Genomic DNA, 14,024 nt, shown 5'->3' with positions numbered 1-14,024 from the left:
TGGTAGGATTGGATGGATTTGGCCGGAGGTGAGTTATTGAGCCGGATGAGTCCGGTGGAGGAGGAAGAGGAGGAGGAGGGGGGTCCGGATTATCCAGCATGAATAACAGTAAACAAAACACCTACGCTTCCTTTCCTGAGAAGAAGGTGCATGTGGGCCGTCTGCAGGGCGTCAGTCGGACTGAGGACGTGTCCATCATCCTCAGCAGGTCACGCACGCTAATCAATCCTCTTTGCTGCTCTGCGTCGCTGTAATCTCATCAGACCTCGCTGCAACACACAAGTTCAGGGTTCAGGCTCCGAAGCCAGCAGGATCAGAGCGGCTTAGTTTCAGCCCCCCTTCCCCCCACGCCGCCGCCCCCTCCCCGAACGGCCTCGCCACCTGCCGCCGCCACCTCGTGGTCAGGGCTCGCTACTGCACAGTCTGTTTATTAGAAGCTAATGTTGCCGTGACGAGGAAGCGAGAAGAAGAAGGTCACTGATTAGGGTTAGGGTTAGGGTTAGGGTTAGGGTTAGGGTTAGGGTAACCCTAAGACTAGCTGCCCTCGAGCAACGCAGCCTCCACAACGGCGTGGAGTCTGGTGAGACGTCACCTTCCTGTTTGAGTGAAAGAAGAAAGTCAAGAAAAGTCAAGAAACACCGTATTTATTTAGTTTATTTATTCCCCAATGAATCTGTCGCCTCGTCCACACATTTCTGCACTATTTCTAAAAGCTATTTTTTCTTTAGTGCTTTACGCTGATGAAATATTTCTCCCTTAGTGAATCATCAGGTAAAATATATATTTATATTTAAGTAACGTAATAAAAATATCCGTTCATTCTCCTTCATTATCTTTGGAAGAAAAATCTGCTGTTTTTACTGCTTCTGGGACAAACCAGAAGGTTGAACATTTACTTTCATCAAAACGTTTTACCGTTTTGTCTTCGAGTATTAAACAATTTAACCGTAAACTGAATATAAAAGAGTTCGTAGCTTCCAGATCTGAAAAATGATTCTGATCCAGAAGTGTCTTCAGCTGCAATACCAGCGAGTGCCACTAGAGGTCGGCTCCAAAAAGCCTCCGGCTCCATAGACTCCCATTCAACTTCTCTCATCAAATCCAAAGTGAATAAAATGTGTCCATCAGTTATCTCGGTGTTGTTAGCTAAAGTCACTCCTTCTTCTTAGTTTTCTGGAAACCTTCCAGACATCAGTTCATGACTCTGAGCCTCCATCGTCCACCTCAGCATCGCTGGGCATTTTAATTCTCACCGTCTTCTCCGTCCTTCACTTTTCAGTCCTCCATCTTTGGCCTGTCTGACACACACACACACACACACACACACACACACACACACACACACACACACACACACACACACACACACACACACACACACACACACACACACACACACACACACACACACACACACACACCATTTATCAAGATGCCAGGCACATCTGACTGCAGTGTTTTCTGTCTCTCAGGCTGCAGGACGACCGGCCGCTCGCCGACCCTCCGAGGAGACGGATGCACGAAGCCAGCGAGTTAGAGGACGCGTTGTGACATCATCACCACATTTTTTTTTCACATTCTCACATTTTCTCACATCATTTGTAATCTTCGAGTCCACCTCAGAGATCCTCCCGGTGAAATGGGAAAAGGATCCGATCGTTGGATACGACCGGCGAGAACAACAATCGCTTTAGTTCAGCTCTTTTTTGTTTGTTTTTGTCATCACAACACATCAGGACGATGTTTTCTTCTCAACCTTCGTTTGAGACCAGAAAATAACAACAATATTAATGCAGATACTCGAGAGATAACAAAAAAAAAAAAACGACAATTTTGTTTCAGCAGTTTTGATTTATGACATAAACACACACAAAAAAAATAAACTACAGAAAGATTTTGATCCTTTGATTGTTTTCCAGTTTGGTGGAACACATTTTCTATAACAATGCAAACACATCTCCCTCTTTGCATTCTGCATTCAGCTGATATGAATCTGTGACGAGCTGAACAAAGCAGAGCAGATTTGATCGGCGCTCCAGGAGGTGGACGTCAACGGAAGCACTTTTTCTGTCTGCTTGTAAAACACTCGAGTTTAAAATGAGCTTTTGCACGAACCTCCCTCGAAGTCAGATCTTCTTCTGGCTTCACCTTTTTCTCGTCTTTTTTTAATATTCAGCCCTTGAATGTCACCGCTCGCCGGGACGGAGGACGGTGTCCCCACCAAATGTCACAGTTGGTAAAACAAGTTAAATTATGCCGAGTCATCACTCAGCCTGTCTGCAGTTTAGGGCTCGAGAAGGTGACTGCTAATAGGAAGCTGGAGATGGTGTGTGTGTGTGTGTGTGTGTGTGTGTGTGTGTGTGTGTGTGTGTGTGTGTGTGTGTGTGTGTGTGTGTGTGTGTGTGTGTGTGTGTGTGTGTGTGTGTGTGTGTGTGTGTGTGTGTGTGTGTGTGTGTGTGTGTGTGCGCGCCGCCATCACGGCTGAAGGACACAACAACACCAGTACAGTCTGAAACTCATTGTTTACAACTTTTAGAGCATCTGACAGAAACGAAGCAGCCGGTCGGTCTTCTAAAGAAACAACGGAGGAAAAGTTGAAAGTGTTTCTGAATTCCCTGATACTGCACAAACAAAAAAAAGCCTTGAAATGACAAAAAGCAGGAAAAGATCTTATGACTGTCTAATGATTCTGTGTTTGTGTGATTTCCAAGAAGAATTCCCTTTTTTAAAATTCAACACAGCTGCAGTTCTGCACGCTGACGGTATTTTTTCTTCCCTCCCAACAGTTGTTCATGTCGACCGAAGTTGGTTTAGACAAGAAAAAAGACAAGTTGCAATAGCCCCGCCCCCTTTTTGGTCCCGTTGTGACACATCACACCCTGAGGTCCTTTCACTTGAAGGAGCGGCGCTGTGAATATTTATCACAATTTCAAAGACTACAATAACCTTAAAAGACCCCCAAAAGAAGCGCTTCCTCTGCGGTGAAGCCGGCGGGACGGGGCGGGGCGGGGCGGGGCGGTGTCGGGGCGGGACGGGACGGGGCGGGGCGGGACGGGGCGGGGCGGTGTCGGGTCGCTCGGCGACGTCCGACCACGTGACGCCAGCCGAAGGTGTCGAATCTACAATTCCCTCTTCAATCAGTGGGATCGTAGGTGGCGGCCGCAGACATGAGCCTCACAGCCAGGGTCGAGCTGACACAAACCCCCCCCCCCCTAACCCCTCCTGGGTCAGCTTTAATGTCATTAACAGGTGGAGGGCAAAAATAGACGGGGTGTGTGTGTGTGTGTGTGTGTGTGTGTGTGTGTGTGTGTGTGTGTGTGTGTGTGTGTGTGTGTGTGTGTGTGTGTGTGTGTGTGTGTGTGTGTGTGTGTGTGTGTGTGTGCGCACGCAGGGTGACACATTTTCACACGAGTACATTTTGAAGTTGAGAAACTCATCCAGCACAACTGACCATGTTAGCGTAAACAAACAGATTCACTTTCAGGGGCTACAGTGTGACTGCATAGCTCACACACACACACACACACACACACACACACACACACACACACACACACACACACACACACACACACACACACACACACACACACACACACGTGCACACACGTGATCCTGCAAGGTAACACTGAGAGCTGCACATGCACATAAATGCACATTCGCGTGTGTGAAGCAGCAACTCTATATGTACACACACACACACACACACACACACACACACACACACACACACACACACACACACACACACACACACACACACACACACACACACACACACACACACACACACACAGGAGCATTTAGCTGATGGTTGTTTTTCACCTCCAAACACCTCCACCCCCTTTCTTTTCTCCCCCCCCCCCCCCCTCCGGCTCCCTCCCCCTCCACCTCGCCCTCCATCACTCCGAGGAGAAACCGCCACACACACACACACACACACACACACACACACACACACACACACACACACACACACACACACACACACACACACACACACAAAAAGCAGGTCAGCAACTCGTTAGTGTCGTCGTGGTGTTAAAGAGTGAAAAAAATAAAACAACTAACGCGTCTAATTTGAGCATGATATTCTTTTTTCTGGCTGCCGATCTATTCGGGGGGTCAGGAGTGGGTGAGGAGGGGGTGGGGGGGGTTTGGTTGGGTTAGGGGTGGTGGGGGGAGGTCGGAGGAGGGGTGGGAGGGGGGTTGGTTGGCTGGGTTAAGGGTGGTGGTGGTGGTGGGGGGTGGGGTGGGGTAAAGCTGAGCTGGCTTCCTCCGCTCCAGCGTCGTGTGTGCAGAGTGTTTATGGACGTCACCGTTTGCCGTTTGCCGATCGCACGCCGGCTTATTTCTGAGAGTCGGTACCGGGAGGACTTTGTTCTGGTCGGGGGGGTGAACCTGTTAGAGAGGCCGCCGCCCGCAGCTGCCGTGTAATGAGTTTCTTCCTGCTGATCTTCCACGGTGACCAATCGGAGGCCTTATAAGGAGGGCCGCGGTCGCTTTTGATGAGTAAGGAAAGCGGTATTTACTTCCTTTATTTGTTCTAACAGCTGATTTTCGGAGCCACTGAACTGTAATCACACGGTGTGAATGTGAAACGTGAACTCTGCTCTTGTAGATTTTTTAAACTTTTTTTTTATGTCAACTGGAACCTTTTTGGACAAATAACATGCAATCTGCTTTAAAAAATATATATGTATATATTTTGCTTTTTATCTTTTACAGTGCAGAAGTTATTATCGGCGCGTCGGCAACAAGATAAATGATATAACTTTCTTACAATACGGATTGCAGTTCTTCATCTTCCAACGAAGTTTGACTTGAGTTGTTTTTGTAGAAGAGAAGAGTTGCAGGTTTCCTCTGAGATTTAAGTCTGATGAATCTTCTCGGTCTGTAACGTCAGCTGCTACCGTCTCATAGCTGAACTTCCGTTCTTGGCCGAAGTCCTGGAATCGTTCGGTCGGTTTACAACTCCTCGTCTTTATTGACGTGCTAATTACGATTGCTCAATGACAGCTGCCGGTTCAGCGGTTGATGACGTCGACCTCCCGGACGTCGGCGAGCTTTCAAATCCAACCGCAGGAAGCTCAGACTTCAGAAACGCGTCGTTCTCGCTCCGCTGCTGTTTAATTCACACGTAAATGACATCGTTTCGTCTGATCGAGACTTCGGTGCCAGTTCTCTCCGCCGATGATACCATCCGACGCGTCTCCGGCTCGGACACCGACTCGTCTTCACGCGTTTCGGTTTTAAATCGTGTCTTTAATCGCTGACTGGTTTCAAACGCAGAAAAGAGGAAGTAGAAGTTTCCCCTTCGTCCACCGGTGAACTCTTTTTATCCAGCTCTTATTAAAAAGTATGAATTTAGCTCGACAGCAGCATTATTTTCAACATCTGCTTCACAGCAAAAAATCCAAATCAACCACAAAGAAAACGTTTGATTTCCTCGGAGCAGAGACGTAAACAGTTTGTTTTAAATCTCTTGTTTGTTGTGTTGTTTGTTTTCACGTCTTCAGCTTTTTTTTTCCTCTCAATGAAAAAGTGTGAATTAAAAGTTGGACGGAGGACGAGAGCCGCGACGTTTGTGTTGACGTGGGAGGTTTGTCGTTGAGGCGCCCGGATGATAAAACAACGTTTGTCTGAATGTGCATCTTAAAAAAGCATTTTCCATTTCCTGAAACGTTGCGTGTTGTTTGTCAACGTTTTAAATAAAACTCGCTTCTCGTCTCGTTAGCGCGACGCGAAGGCGAAGCGTTCTCCCGGGGGGAAGTGTTTCATTTTTGCTAACAAGAGGGGAGACGGGGCGGCAGACACGTCCGTTGTCACCGGTCTGAGTGGGAACAGCTGTTCCCCCCCCCCCCTCCATGCAGACACAAAGGGGTTTTTAAAACCCCTGAAATTGTCCCGGCCCGCGGAGCCGCGCGACGTCTCCGCCGCGTTAGCTTCTTTCTCGGAATAGATAAACGGTCGAAAAGACACGAGGAGGAACCACAAAGCGTCTCGGAATAGACGGCAGGTTAGGATTTCACTATGCCGACCGTTTCCTGTATGCGCCCGCTGTCACATAACATCTCAAAATAGATAATTGATTGTGATACCGCCATGCTAAGTGCTTTTATATGGCCTATCCTCGCTTGTCCTGACGGCAGAAATAAAGAAGCAGAAGAGGACACGGGGAGTTATTTGTGTTCTTCTCATCACTTTTATGGGTTTGTTTGTTTTTCTTCTGTTAAATTGACTCAATTTTCTTTCTTCGGGCTGAATTCCAACAGAAAAAGCTTTTCATCAGAAGGTTTTGTGGATTCATCAGAGTTGTTTGAACTAAAATCTGAAGCTTTATTTGCACCTCAGATAACGTTCGTCACATGACTTGAAGGTTCTTTAGAAATAGTTCCTTCAGAAGAACGTGACGAACCTTCACAGATTGAATTCGACGCCTGGTCGACATCCCGACAGAATAAAGACTCGCTGCTCGTTTATCTTCTCAGGTCCAGACTTAAGTTCACGTTGTTGGAGTTTGTTTCTTCATCACAACTAACGATCGATGGGATCTTGGTACTTTAAAAAAAAAAATGTTTACTTGATCTCAAATATCTCGCAGGATGGAAATATTCCAAATTTGGCACAAACATTCACTCGGACTCGAGGGGGAACTGATTCGATGTTGGTTGGTGAAAAGGTCAGAGGTCACCGGCCTCACCATCCCTCCGGTTCTCCTGAACCCGACACCTCAGAAATGTCTTTGCTGTTTTCTGCGACGGAGACTTTGTTGAGGTTGTGTGAAGACGAGCGTCTTTCACGATGAAGTCAGTCCCACTAATTTCACTTCCTCTTCCTTCCTTTCCTCTGTCCTCTCCAGGCGGTGTTCCTTCACTCACTCCTGACCTCTACCTCGACATCCTCTTATACTATATCATATAGTATATATATATAATATATATATATATAATTTTTTTTAATGTATTTCAACATGATTCATTTATCCGTTTTGCATCTTTCGTCCAAGATGCTGTTATTTCTCAAGAGAAGGATGATTCCCGCCTCATCCTGCTGAAGTTTTCACACATTGTGTGTTTAGTTTCCGTTACCAAGGAGATTTTCTGGGGTTTATAAATCTCTTCTTCTACTTCCTGACTTGGTAATTAGTTCTTATCGTTCTACCTCCGTTCTCCTCTGCTCCTTTCTGTCAGATACACCTGTACAGCATTATTTCCCTTAGACTCATGACTTAGAAAACACAAATCATTTCATCCACTTTTAGATTTTTCTGCTGCAAAAAAAATTTGACTTAAAAGGAAAAACACCCAAAAAAACAGATTCAGCCATCGAACGGAACCTTTACTGGTTTTCTGTTTTGTACAAAATGTTTTCCACCTTTTTTGTGGCCGACGAGGAGGGCCGCCCGGTGGGCGCCGCGGCATCGGGGATGTCTGGAGGCGTCGCAGCCGGAGGGCCGGCTCAGGGCCCGGCGGCTCTGTCCGGCCTGATGAGCGGACGCAGCACGTTCGGTGGAGGCAAGCGCCGCCGGACGACGTCGACGGGACACGCCATGAGCGAGGCCCAGGAGGGAAAGGTGACCGCTTCTCATATCGTGTGGATGTAGGTTCTCCTTCAGGCTCTGGACGCCGAAGGGAAAGCGATCGACCGCGCGCCGGGACGCCGGAGGCTAACGTGAGTCGGTGGGGAGGACGTCGGGACGGAAACGTGAACCTGAATTTTCTTTCTCGTGTTTCGTCGCCAGATCAAACTGGCGTTCTTCGTGGCCATCGTGGGCGTCGTCCTGACCGTCCTCGGCGTCGGCACGGAGTTCTGGGTGGAGCTGGCAGCCCCGAAGCATTTCTACAACAATCAGGTGAAACATCAACACCAGCAAAACAAAGACAGACGACGGTGCCGTTTCCACCGGCGGACAGACAGAGTGAGGGTGTCTCAGATCTCATTAATCTGTCCGGTACTGTACGAAAAGCAACTGAACAGTAATTTCACAGTTGAAATGCTCGTTTGGTCCAAAGAGCTAAAAAACAAAAACAAGCCTCGTACCGGACGGTGAAAGAAAATCTGCTGCTGCTCCTGAAAGATTTGCATTTGTTTGCAGACCTGCCTGACGGCTCACTACGGCCTGTGGAAAGGCTGCACCAAGACCCTGTGGGTGGCCGACATCGACCCGGAGAGGGAGAGCTGCGGACCCGCTGAACTGCCCGGAGGTGACTCGAGGAAATAACCGAGCGGGTTGGCTGGACGTGTGTCTTGACTTTTTATGGTGTGTGTGTGTGTTTGAGGTGGCGGATGATTGACGGACGGACGGACGGACGGACCGACCGGACGTTTGACAGACTGTTGAAGCTGCTTGTAGAGCGCTCGGTTTGAAGTGAGGTACAAACGAGTGGTCCACCTGACTTTCCCGTCTAGACGAACGCTGCTCGGCTCTGTGTTTTGGTGACGGCTGAACTGAACAGTGGAGCTGACTAACCGGATGAGTCATCGCACTGAAATGATCCACATTTTGTTTTTGGGTCAAGTGAAGGACAACAATACCTGCGTTTTCTGGTCTGGGTGTCTGAACTACTGAATTTTAGTTTGTGTTTCGGAGTTTTGAATGTATTTATTGCATCGATCCAATCCAGCTGCTGTTTAGTCTTTTTCATCCGTTTTAATGAGGTTCAAACTGGAGGCGCAAAAGGAGCTAAAGGAAACGAGACACTCTGACGTCTTGACTTTGGACTTTTCTTTTGTTGAGTGAGAGATAACATTGTTAAAGGTGTTTGCAGTGTCGCTGTTGTTCTCGATGACTCACCTGTCGATGAACTTCCCTCGTTTTGAAGAATGATTCACATAAAAAAAAGCACAGACAGACCGAGACGTCCAACAAAGACGTCTTCATGCGTGTTTGTCGTCGGTTTCAGACAAATTATCTGTTATCTTGTTCCGATGCAGAAGTGTCTTCAGCTGCAATACCAGCGAGTGCCACTAGAGGTCGGCTCCAAAAAGCCTCCGGCTCCATAGACTCCCATTCAACTTCTCTCATCAAATCCAAAGTGAATAAAATGTGTCCATCAGTTATCTCGGTGTTGTTAGCTAAAGTCACTCCTTCTTATTAGTTTTCTGGAGGTCCATCTGAAAATAATCCCTCATTCATTAGAAAAGAAGATTCAAGAAGACCTGGTTTTGGGGGCGTGTCTGTTTTGATTGACAGGCCTGTGGTGCAGTCAGGTTACAGCTATCGGTGGGCGGGACGTAATATCGTCAGGTTTCCAATTAGATCCACCGCTCCTCCCCCAGCTCGTCCAAATATGGTCACTTCCTGCTACAAACCGCTCCGAACTAGCAAAGATGGTGACGGACAGAATCTGAACTGGAGGATTCATAACAGACGTTTAACAAACCGACGAGTCACGTCGCTGCTGGTTGATGATCGTGACCGGCTTCTTCTAAGCTGATTAAAATATGTATTGCTTGGCATCGTCTACTAATTTGTAATCAGTGGACCTCCAGTGTTTTACCACGGACGGTATTACAGCCTTCGGTCATGTCAGTGTGCAGAGAGTAAATGATGAATTCCTCCATGTTATCCTGTTTACATGTTGTTGGTGCAGCGGTTTCTCTCTGGACCAGAACCATTCGGGGATTAAAGGTGCTCACATGTTCCGCGGTCAGCGAGAGGGAAAAGTCCAATTATTGTCCGGCAGGCTCGGCTGCAGCTGAGCTTTTTTATTTGTCGATGGGATTTGAATTTCTGCCCTTTTGGGATTTGAGTGTGGAGGAAAAAAACCAACCCAGAACCCTCTGAAGATGTGGCTTTGATCAGACCAATTAAGAGTGAGAGGGGGAAGAGATCGAGGCGTCGCCGTCTAGTCGACTGGTTAAAAGACCTGGAATGATTAAATGGTACAGTACAAATGGAGCTCTTTCCTCTCGTCTGTCTCTCTTTGTTCCTCCTGCAGAATCAAACTGTACCTACTTCAAGTTTTTCACCACGGGGGAAAACGCTGTGATGTTCCAGAAGACGACGAAGAAGAGTGAGTCACGCTTTGCTCTTCTGGCCTCCACCTTTTTATCACCCCCCTCCCCCTCCCGCCCCCCCTCCACCCCACCTTCCTCCCTCCTCCTCATCTTCTTCTTCCTCACCCATCTCTCTGCCTCTCCATTGTCTGGCCCAGTGAGTGTTTGAAATGTATTCCGCCCACGCCGCTGCGTTCGAGTGTCTCCGTCCTCGCCTCTCGTTTTTCACCGGCAGCCTCGCCGACGCTTCGAGATCCCGCGAAGGAGAGACGGTCGGACGTCCGGTCTCATCGTCTCGGCCGCCGGCACGTCGCCGTCGCACTCGAGTGCGGCGATTTAATTAAGATGCGGTCGTGAGGGTGTAAAAACGAACGTACGCGTCAGATCCCACTTTAGATGGATTTTTGGTATTTTTGGAATAAAACTCGTTTGAGCACGACCGATGTTTCAGCTGCGTTTCAAGCTAAAATTTTATTTTCCAAAATTCGCTCGTAACAATTCGATTATGAATCAACATGTTTGTTTATTTTTGTTTTGTTGTTCCACGCTGACATTTTGTCACATTTTGTTTACCGTCGCGTCTAATCTCACAGAAACACAGTTTTACCTGCAAAGCTAACGTCTTCTTCTTCTCCTGACGTTATTTAACAGCAGCCGCCAGACAGCTTTTAGACACATTACCGCCACCTTCTGACGGGAGTGACGTACTGCAGCCAGGCGGCGGTAAAAAAAAAAAAAAAATCAGGGAGAAAGTTTGTAGCATTTTTTAACAAATATTTTAACGGCTATTCAAAAAGCATCGCCCATCCCTTCTTTGCAGCATATTATGTGTGCATGTTGTATAAGAGGAAAAATGTGGGTGAATGTTTTAGGTCCATGCCACCTATCGCTCTCGTGTGTCAATATGCAGCATCACCATCATCACCATCATCGTCATCTGAGCTGTGACGCTGCTCGTACCGATTGTGAAACGCTTTCAGTATCATTTTGATCATCACCTCCCTCCAACCTGCCTGCTCTGTCTTTTTACATACAGTATGAAAGCATGTTTAATCAACACTTTTTGATTCGTAGCGCTGTCCCCCCCCCCCCCCCCCGCCCCCGTGCAGATCTAAACGTAGCCTCCGCCATGTTGGCCATGCTCAGCCTCTTCCTCATGGTGATGGGAGCCATCTGCATCACCATGGCTCTCAGTAAAGAGATCCTGTTCTTCCTGAAGCCGGCGTCCGTCTGCTTCATCCTGTCAGGTCAGTGGAGGCGGCAGGCAACCGGCGACCTGCCGTCCAAAAACTCACAAATGGAAAGCCCGGTTCCCTCTTTGATAACGGGATCCCCCCTCTCCCTCCCCCCCACGCAGGCGTCCTGGTGCTGCTGTCCCTGGTGGTGTTCCACCAGTCCGTCCTCGCCCTGCTGGCCAGCGACCACACGGTGCCGCTGCACCACGAGCTCTCCTGGTCGGTGTCGTGCGTCGGCTGCGCGGCCGCCGTCCTCATCGTGGGCGGGATCCTCTTCCTGCTGCTGGCGCTGCCCTACAACCCCTGGAGGAAGTGTCTCCCTCACAAGGACAGCAGCAGCAGCAGCAGCTAAGGCCCCCCACCCCCCGGAGGTGGTGATGCTGCACTTTATCTGGCCAACCCCACCCACCCATGTGTGTGTGTGTGTGTGGTTGAGGGTGCTGAGAGGCGAGGAGGGTTTCCCAGAGACGTCTCAGCAGAGAGGTCCGCTTGTTTCGTTGACCCGGAGGCCTTTTCACTGCTTTAATCACTTTATTTACCAAATCCAAAACACAAACCTGCGTCTGCAGTATAATATTGATCTTTAGCGAGAAATATCGTCGGCATTTTTAGCCCAGTGTGCTCGCTCCAGATCCCGCAGACTGTTTAATAATTCATTTTATTCTGAGGAAAACAGCTACGTGCGATAAAAGTTCCGACACCATATTCAATTTTTTTTTTTTTAAATTCACTTTTATTTTGAAGGACATCTTAATGCTCCGATGTGTGTGGGAAACACTCCTGTATTGTCTTACTCATAATCCTGCAGGGTTTGGAGGCAATTTCCATTTAGTTTGTTTAAATAAATTCAATATTATTGATTTGAAAATTATTCAATGTCGTCACTGACTTTTTAATACCTATTTCAGCCCTCGTGTATTAAACTCTTAAAGTGCTGAAAACACTGTTTTAACTGGTGGAGCAGCTAAAAGTTTCACAAAGTGATCGAGAGTCGAGATTTTGAATGAATCCGAGCCAAAATTTCCAATTCTTCTAACGTTTGTTTTTTCTCGTGAACGACGACATCAGTACAGCGGGTTTATGCTCACTTCACGTTGTTTTACTGCATCTGAACTTCCATAATTTCCCCCTTTAAGTTTGAAACGGCCCTCTTTCTGCTCTCAGGTAGCAAACACCATCATAAACAAACCGAAACAGAGTTGTAATTTTGACCTCCGATCTTTCTGAAACCAGTTTATTCTCAGTGATGTGCGAAAACAGAAATAGTTTGTTCGTCCTCTTTTCGCTGCCTTTTCAAAGTCTGTATTCGATGTTTTGTTGCTCTTCGGCGTTTGTTGAAATCGACGCCAACGAGCCGGATGTAACTCCGTCTCCTGGAAATCACATTGAACTAAAACGTACCAAAAGCCTGGGTTGAATTTTCTCATAACTACGATGTGGGAACGATGTTTGAACTTCACATTCAGTCATATTTTGCATCAGAATATTTCATTTTTAAATGCTATATTTTCTTGCAGTGACGACAAAGTTATATGTTTAAAGTTGTGATTTTGGAAGCACTAAATCGCAATTTCTTTGTACATTAGGGGGCGGTAGTGAGTCACCGTTAGCATTAACAACCCACCAGAAACGTCCCATCAAACTTCGTTCCTTTGTTTCTCCAGCGGACAAAACGTAGCGTGCTTCGTACACCCATCATCCACCCCGACCACCTCCCTACGACTCCGCTGTGCTTCACAACCAAGACATTCATTCTTTCAAAAATAATTTAGCCTCTAAAACAAAAATCAAGGCAACATTTTACAGTTCATTTTAATTTAATAGGAATATAATTTGGTTATGTGCAGTGTGAGTGTAATTTCAAGGAGTCAGGGTTGTAATGGCACAAATGCAAATGTTAAGATCGTAACGTTTTGTTTTTCATCACATGCATTGTTCAGTCGGTCGTGCATTCATTGTAAAAGAGTGTATGTTTGATATTTTAAATGATATTATGTGCTAAACAACTGGCGGACATTGTAAAGATTTCTATCAGAATTGAAGCTGCTTCAGTTTCGATCAGTTTTTAACTTCAGTGTGTTTCTTCTCTGGGAAAAAAAAAAAAAAAAAAAAAAAAAAAAAGTGCTTCTGTGTGGCTGAACGGAAGCTCGAACCATCGCGGCAACTTTTTTTTTTTTTTTTTTGAACTGAATCAATTGAGTATGAATGAGCTCATTTTATTATTAAACAGGACATGAATATTTAATGTCATCCGTCTCAGGTTCCCGTCTCTTCTCCCGTTCTGCACATCCGACACGTTCTCGGCTTACGGTCGCCGCCTCCAAAATCGCTGCTTTTATGAAAGCGTTCCAGTTTGCACCTCGTGAGAACAAAAATGAACGTTAACCAGCTTCGTGGTGCGTTTGTTGTTCACTGGGATCCCGTAAAACAAGCTGTTCGGCACTCAGAATATGTAAAAAACAATCAAAACTATTGTTACGTGTTTCTCACAATGAACTATTTTAAAAAGTTGAGTTCTGACATGAAACATAAACACAATTCATTACATGCACAGCGATACTTTTATATATTCTGGACTTGTTTTTGATGACATTTACACCTGCAACCTTTTCTGAAGTGACACTTCAATACCTAACCTTATTTAGGCACGTTACAAAATAAGCGTACGTTGTTCCCACAGACTGGATATAAAAGAGTTCGTAGCTTCAGGTCTGGAAAATGGTTCCGATCCAGAAGTGTCTTCAGCTGCAATACCACCGAGTGCCACTAGAGGTTGGCTCCAAAAAG

At 46.8% G+C, this 14,024-nt stretch overlaps 1 protein-coding gene across 3 annotated transcripts; it reads left to right on the top strand.

Annotated features, from left to right (window-relative positions):
• Positions 1-4,263: 4,263 nt before the first annotated feature.
• LOC138627778 (voltage-dependent calcium channel gamma-6 subunit-like) lies at positions 4,264-13,487 on the top strand. 3 transcript variants are annotated; one of them, XM_069710351.1, is made up of 8 exons: positions 4,264-4,512; positions 6,863-7,141; positions 7,397-7,576; positions 7,745-7,855; positions 8,099-8,207; positions 9,945-10,019; positions 11,112-11,249; positions 11,360-13,487. In XM_069710351.1, the coding sequence occupies exons 3-8, from the start codon at positions 7,430-7,432 to the stop codon at positions 11,587-11,589; spliced, it is 810 nt and encodes a 269-aa protein (XP_069566452.1). In that variant the 5' UTR covers positions 4,264-4,512; positions 6,863-7,141; positions 7,397-7,429; the 3' UTR covers positions 11,590-13,487. The 3 variants fall into 3 exon arrangements, with proteins under 3 accessions (XP_069566452.1, XP_069566454.1, XP_069566451.1); XM_069710353.1 differs by lacking the exon at positions 6,863-7,141; XM_069710350.1 differs by having other exon boundaries at positions 6,863-7,576.
• The last annotated feature ends 537 nt before the right edge of the window (positions 13,488-14,024 follow it).

Source organism: Brachyistius frenatus, unplaced genomic scaffold (genome assembly GCF_029030835.1).
Source record: "Brachyistius frenatus isolate BFR_SWC_R1_liver_20210118 unplaced genomic scaffold, ASM2903083v1 Contig_91, whole genome shotgun sequence".
In the NCBI taxonomy this organism is placed as follows: Eukaryota; Metazoa; Chordata; class Actinopteri; family Embiotocidae; genus Brachyistius; species Brachyistius frenatus.
Note: the sequence above shows the minus strand (reverse complement) of the source record. Positions and strands in the feature narration are given on the sequence as shown.

Bases quoted from the DNA above. Each gene is read 5' to 3' on its own strand.
- LOC138627778 (XM_069710350.1), top strand. From the start codon at position 7,367: ATGTTTTCCACCTTTTTTGTGGCCGACGAGGAGGGCCGCCCGGTGGGC. The intron at 7,577-7,744 runs GTGACCGCTTCT...TTTCGTCGCCAG, and splicing joins GCGAGGCCCAGGAGGGAAAG to ATCAAACTGGCGTTCTTCGT. The intron at 10,020-11,111 runs GTGAGTCACGCT...GCCCCCGTGCAG, and splicing joins CCAGAAGACGACGAAGAAGA to ATCTAAACGTAGCCTCCGCC.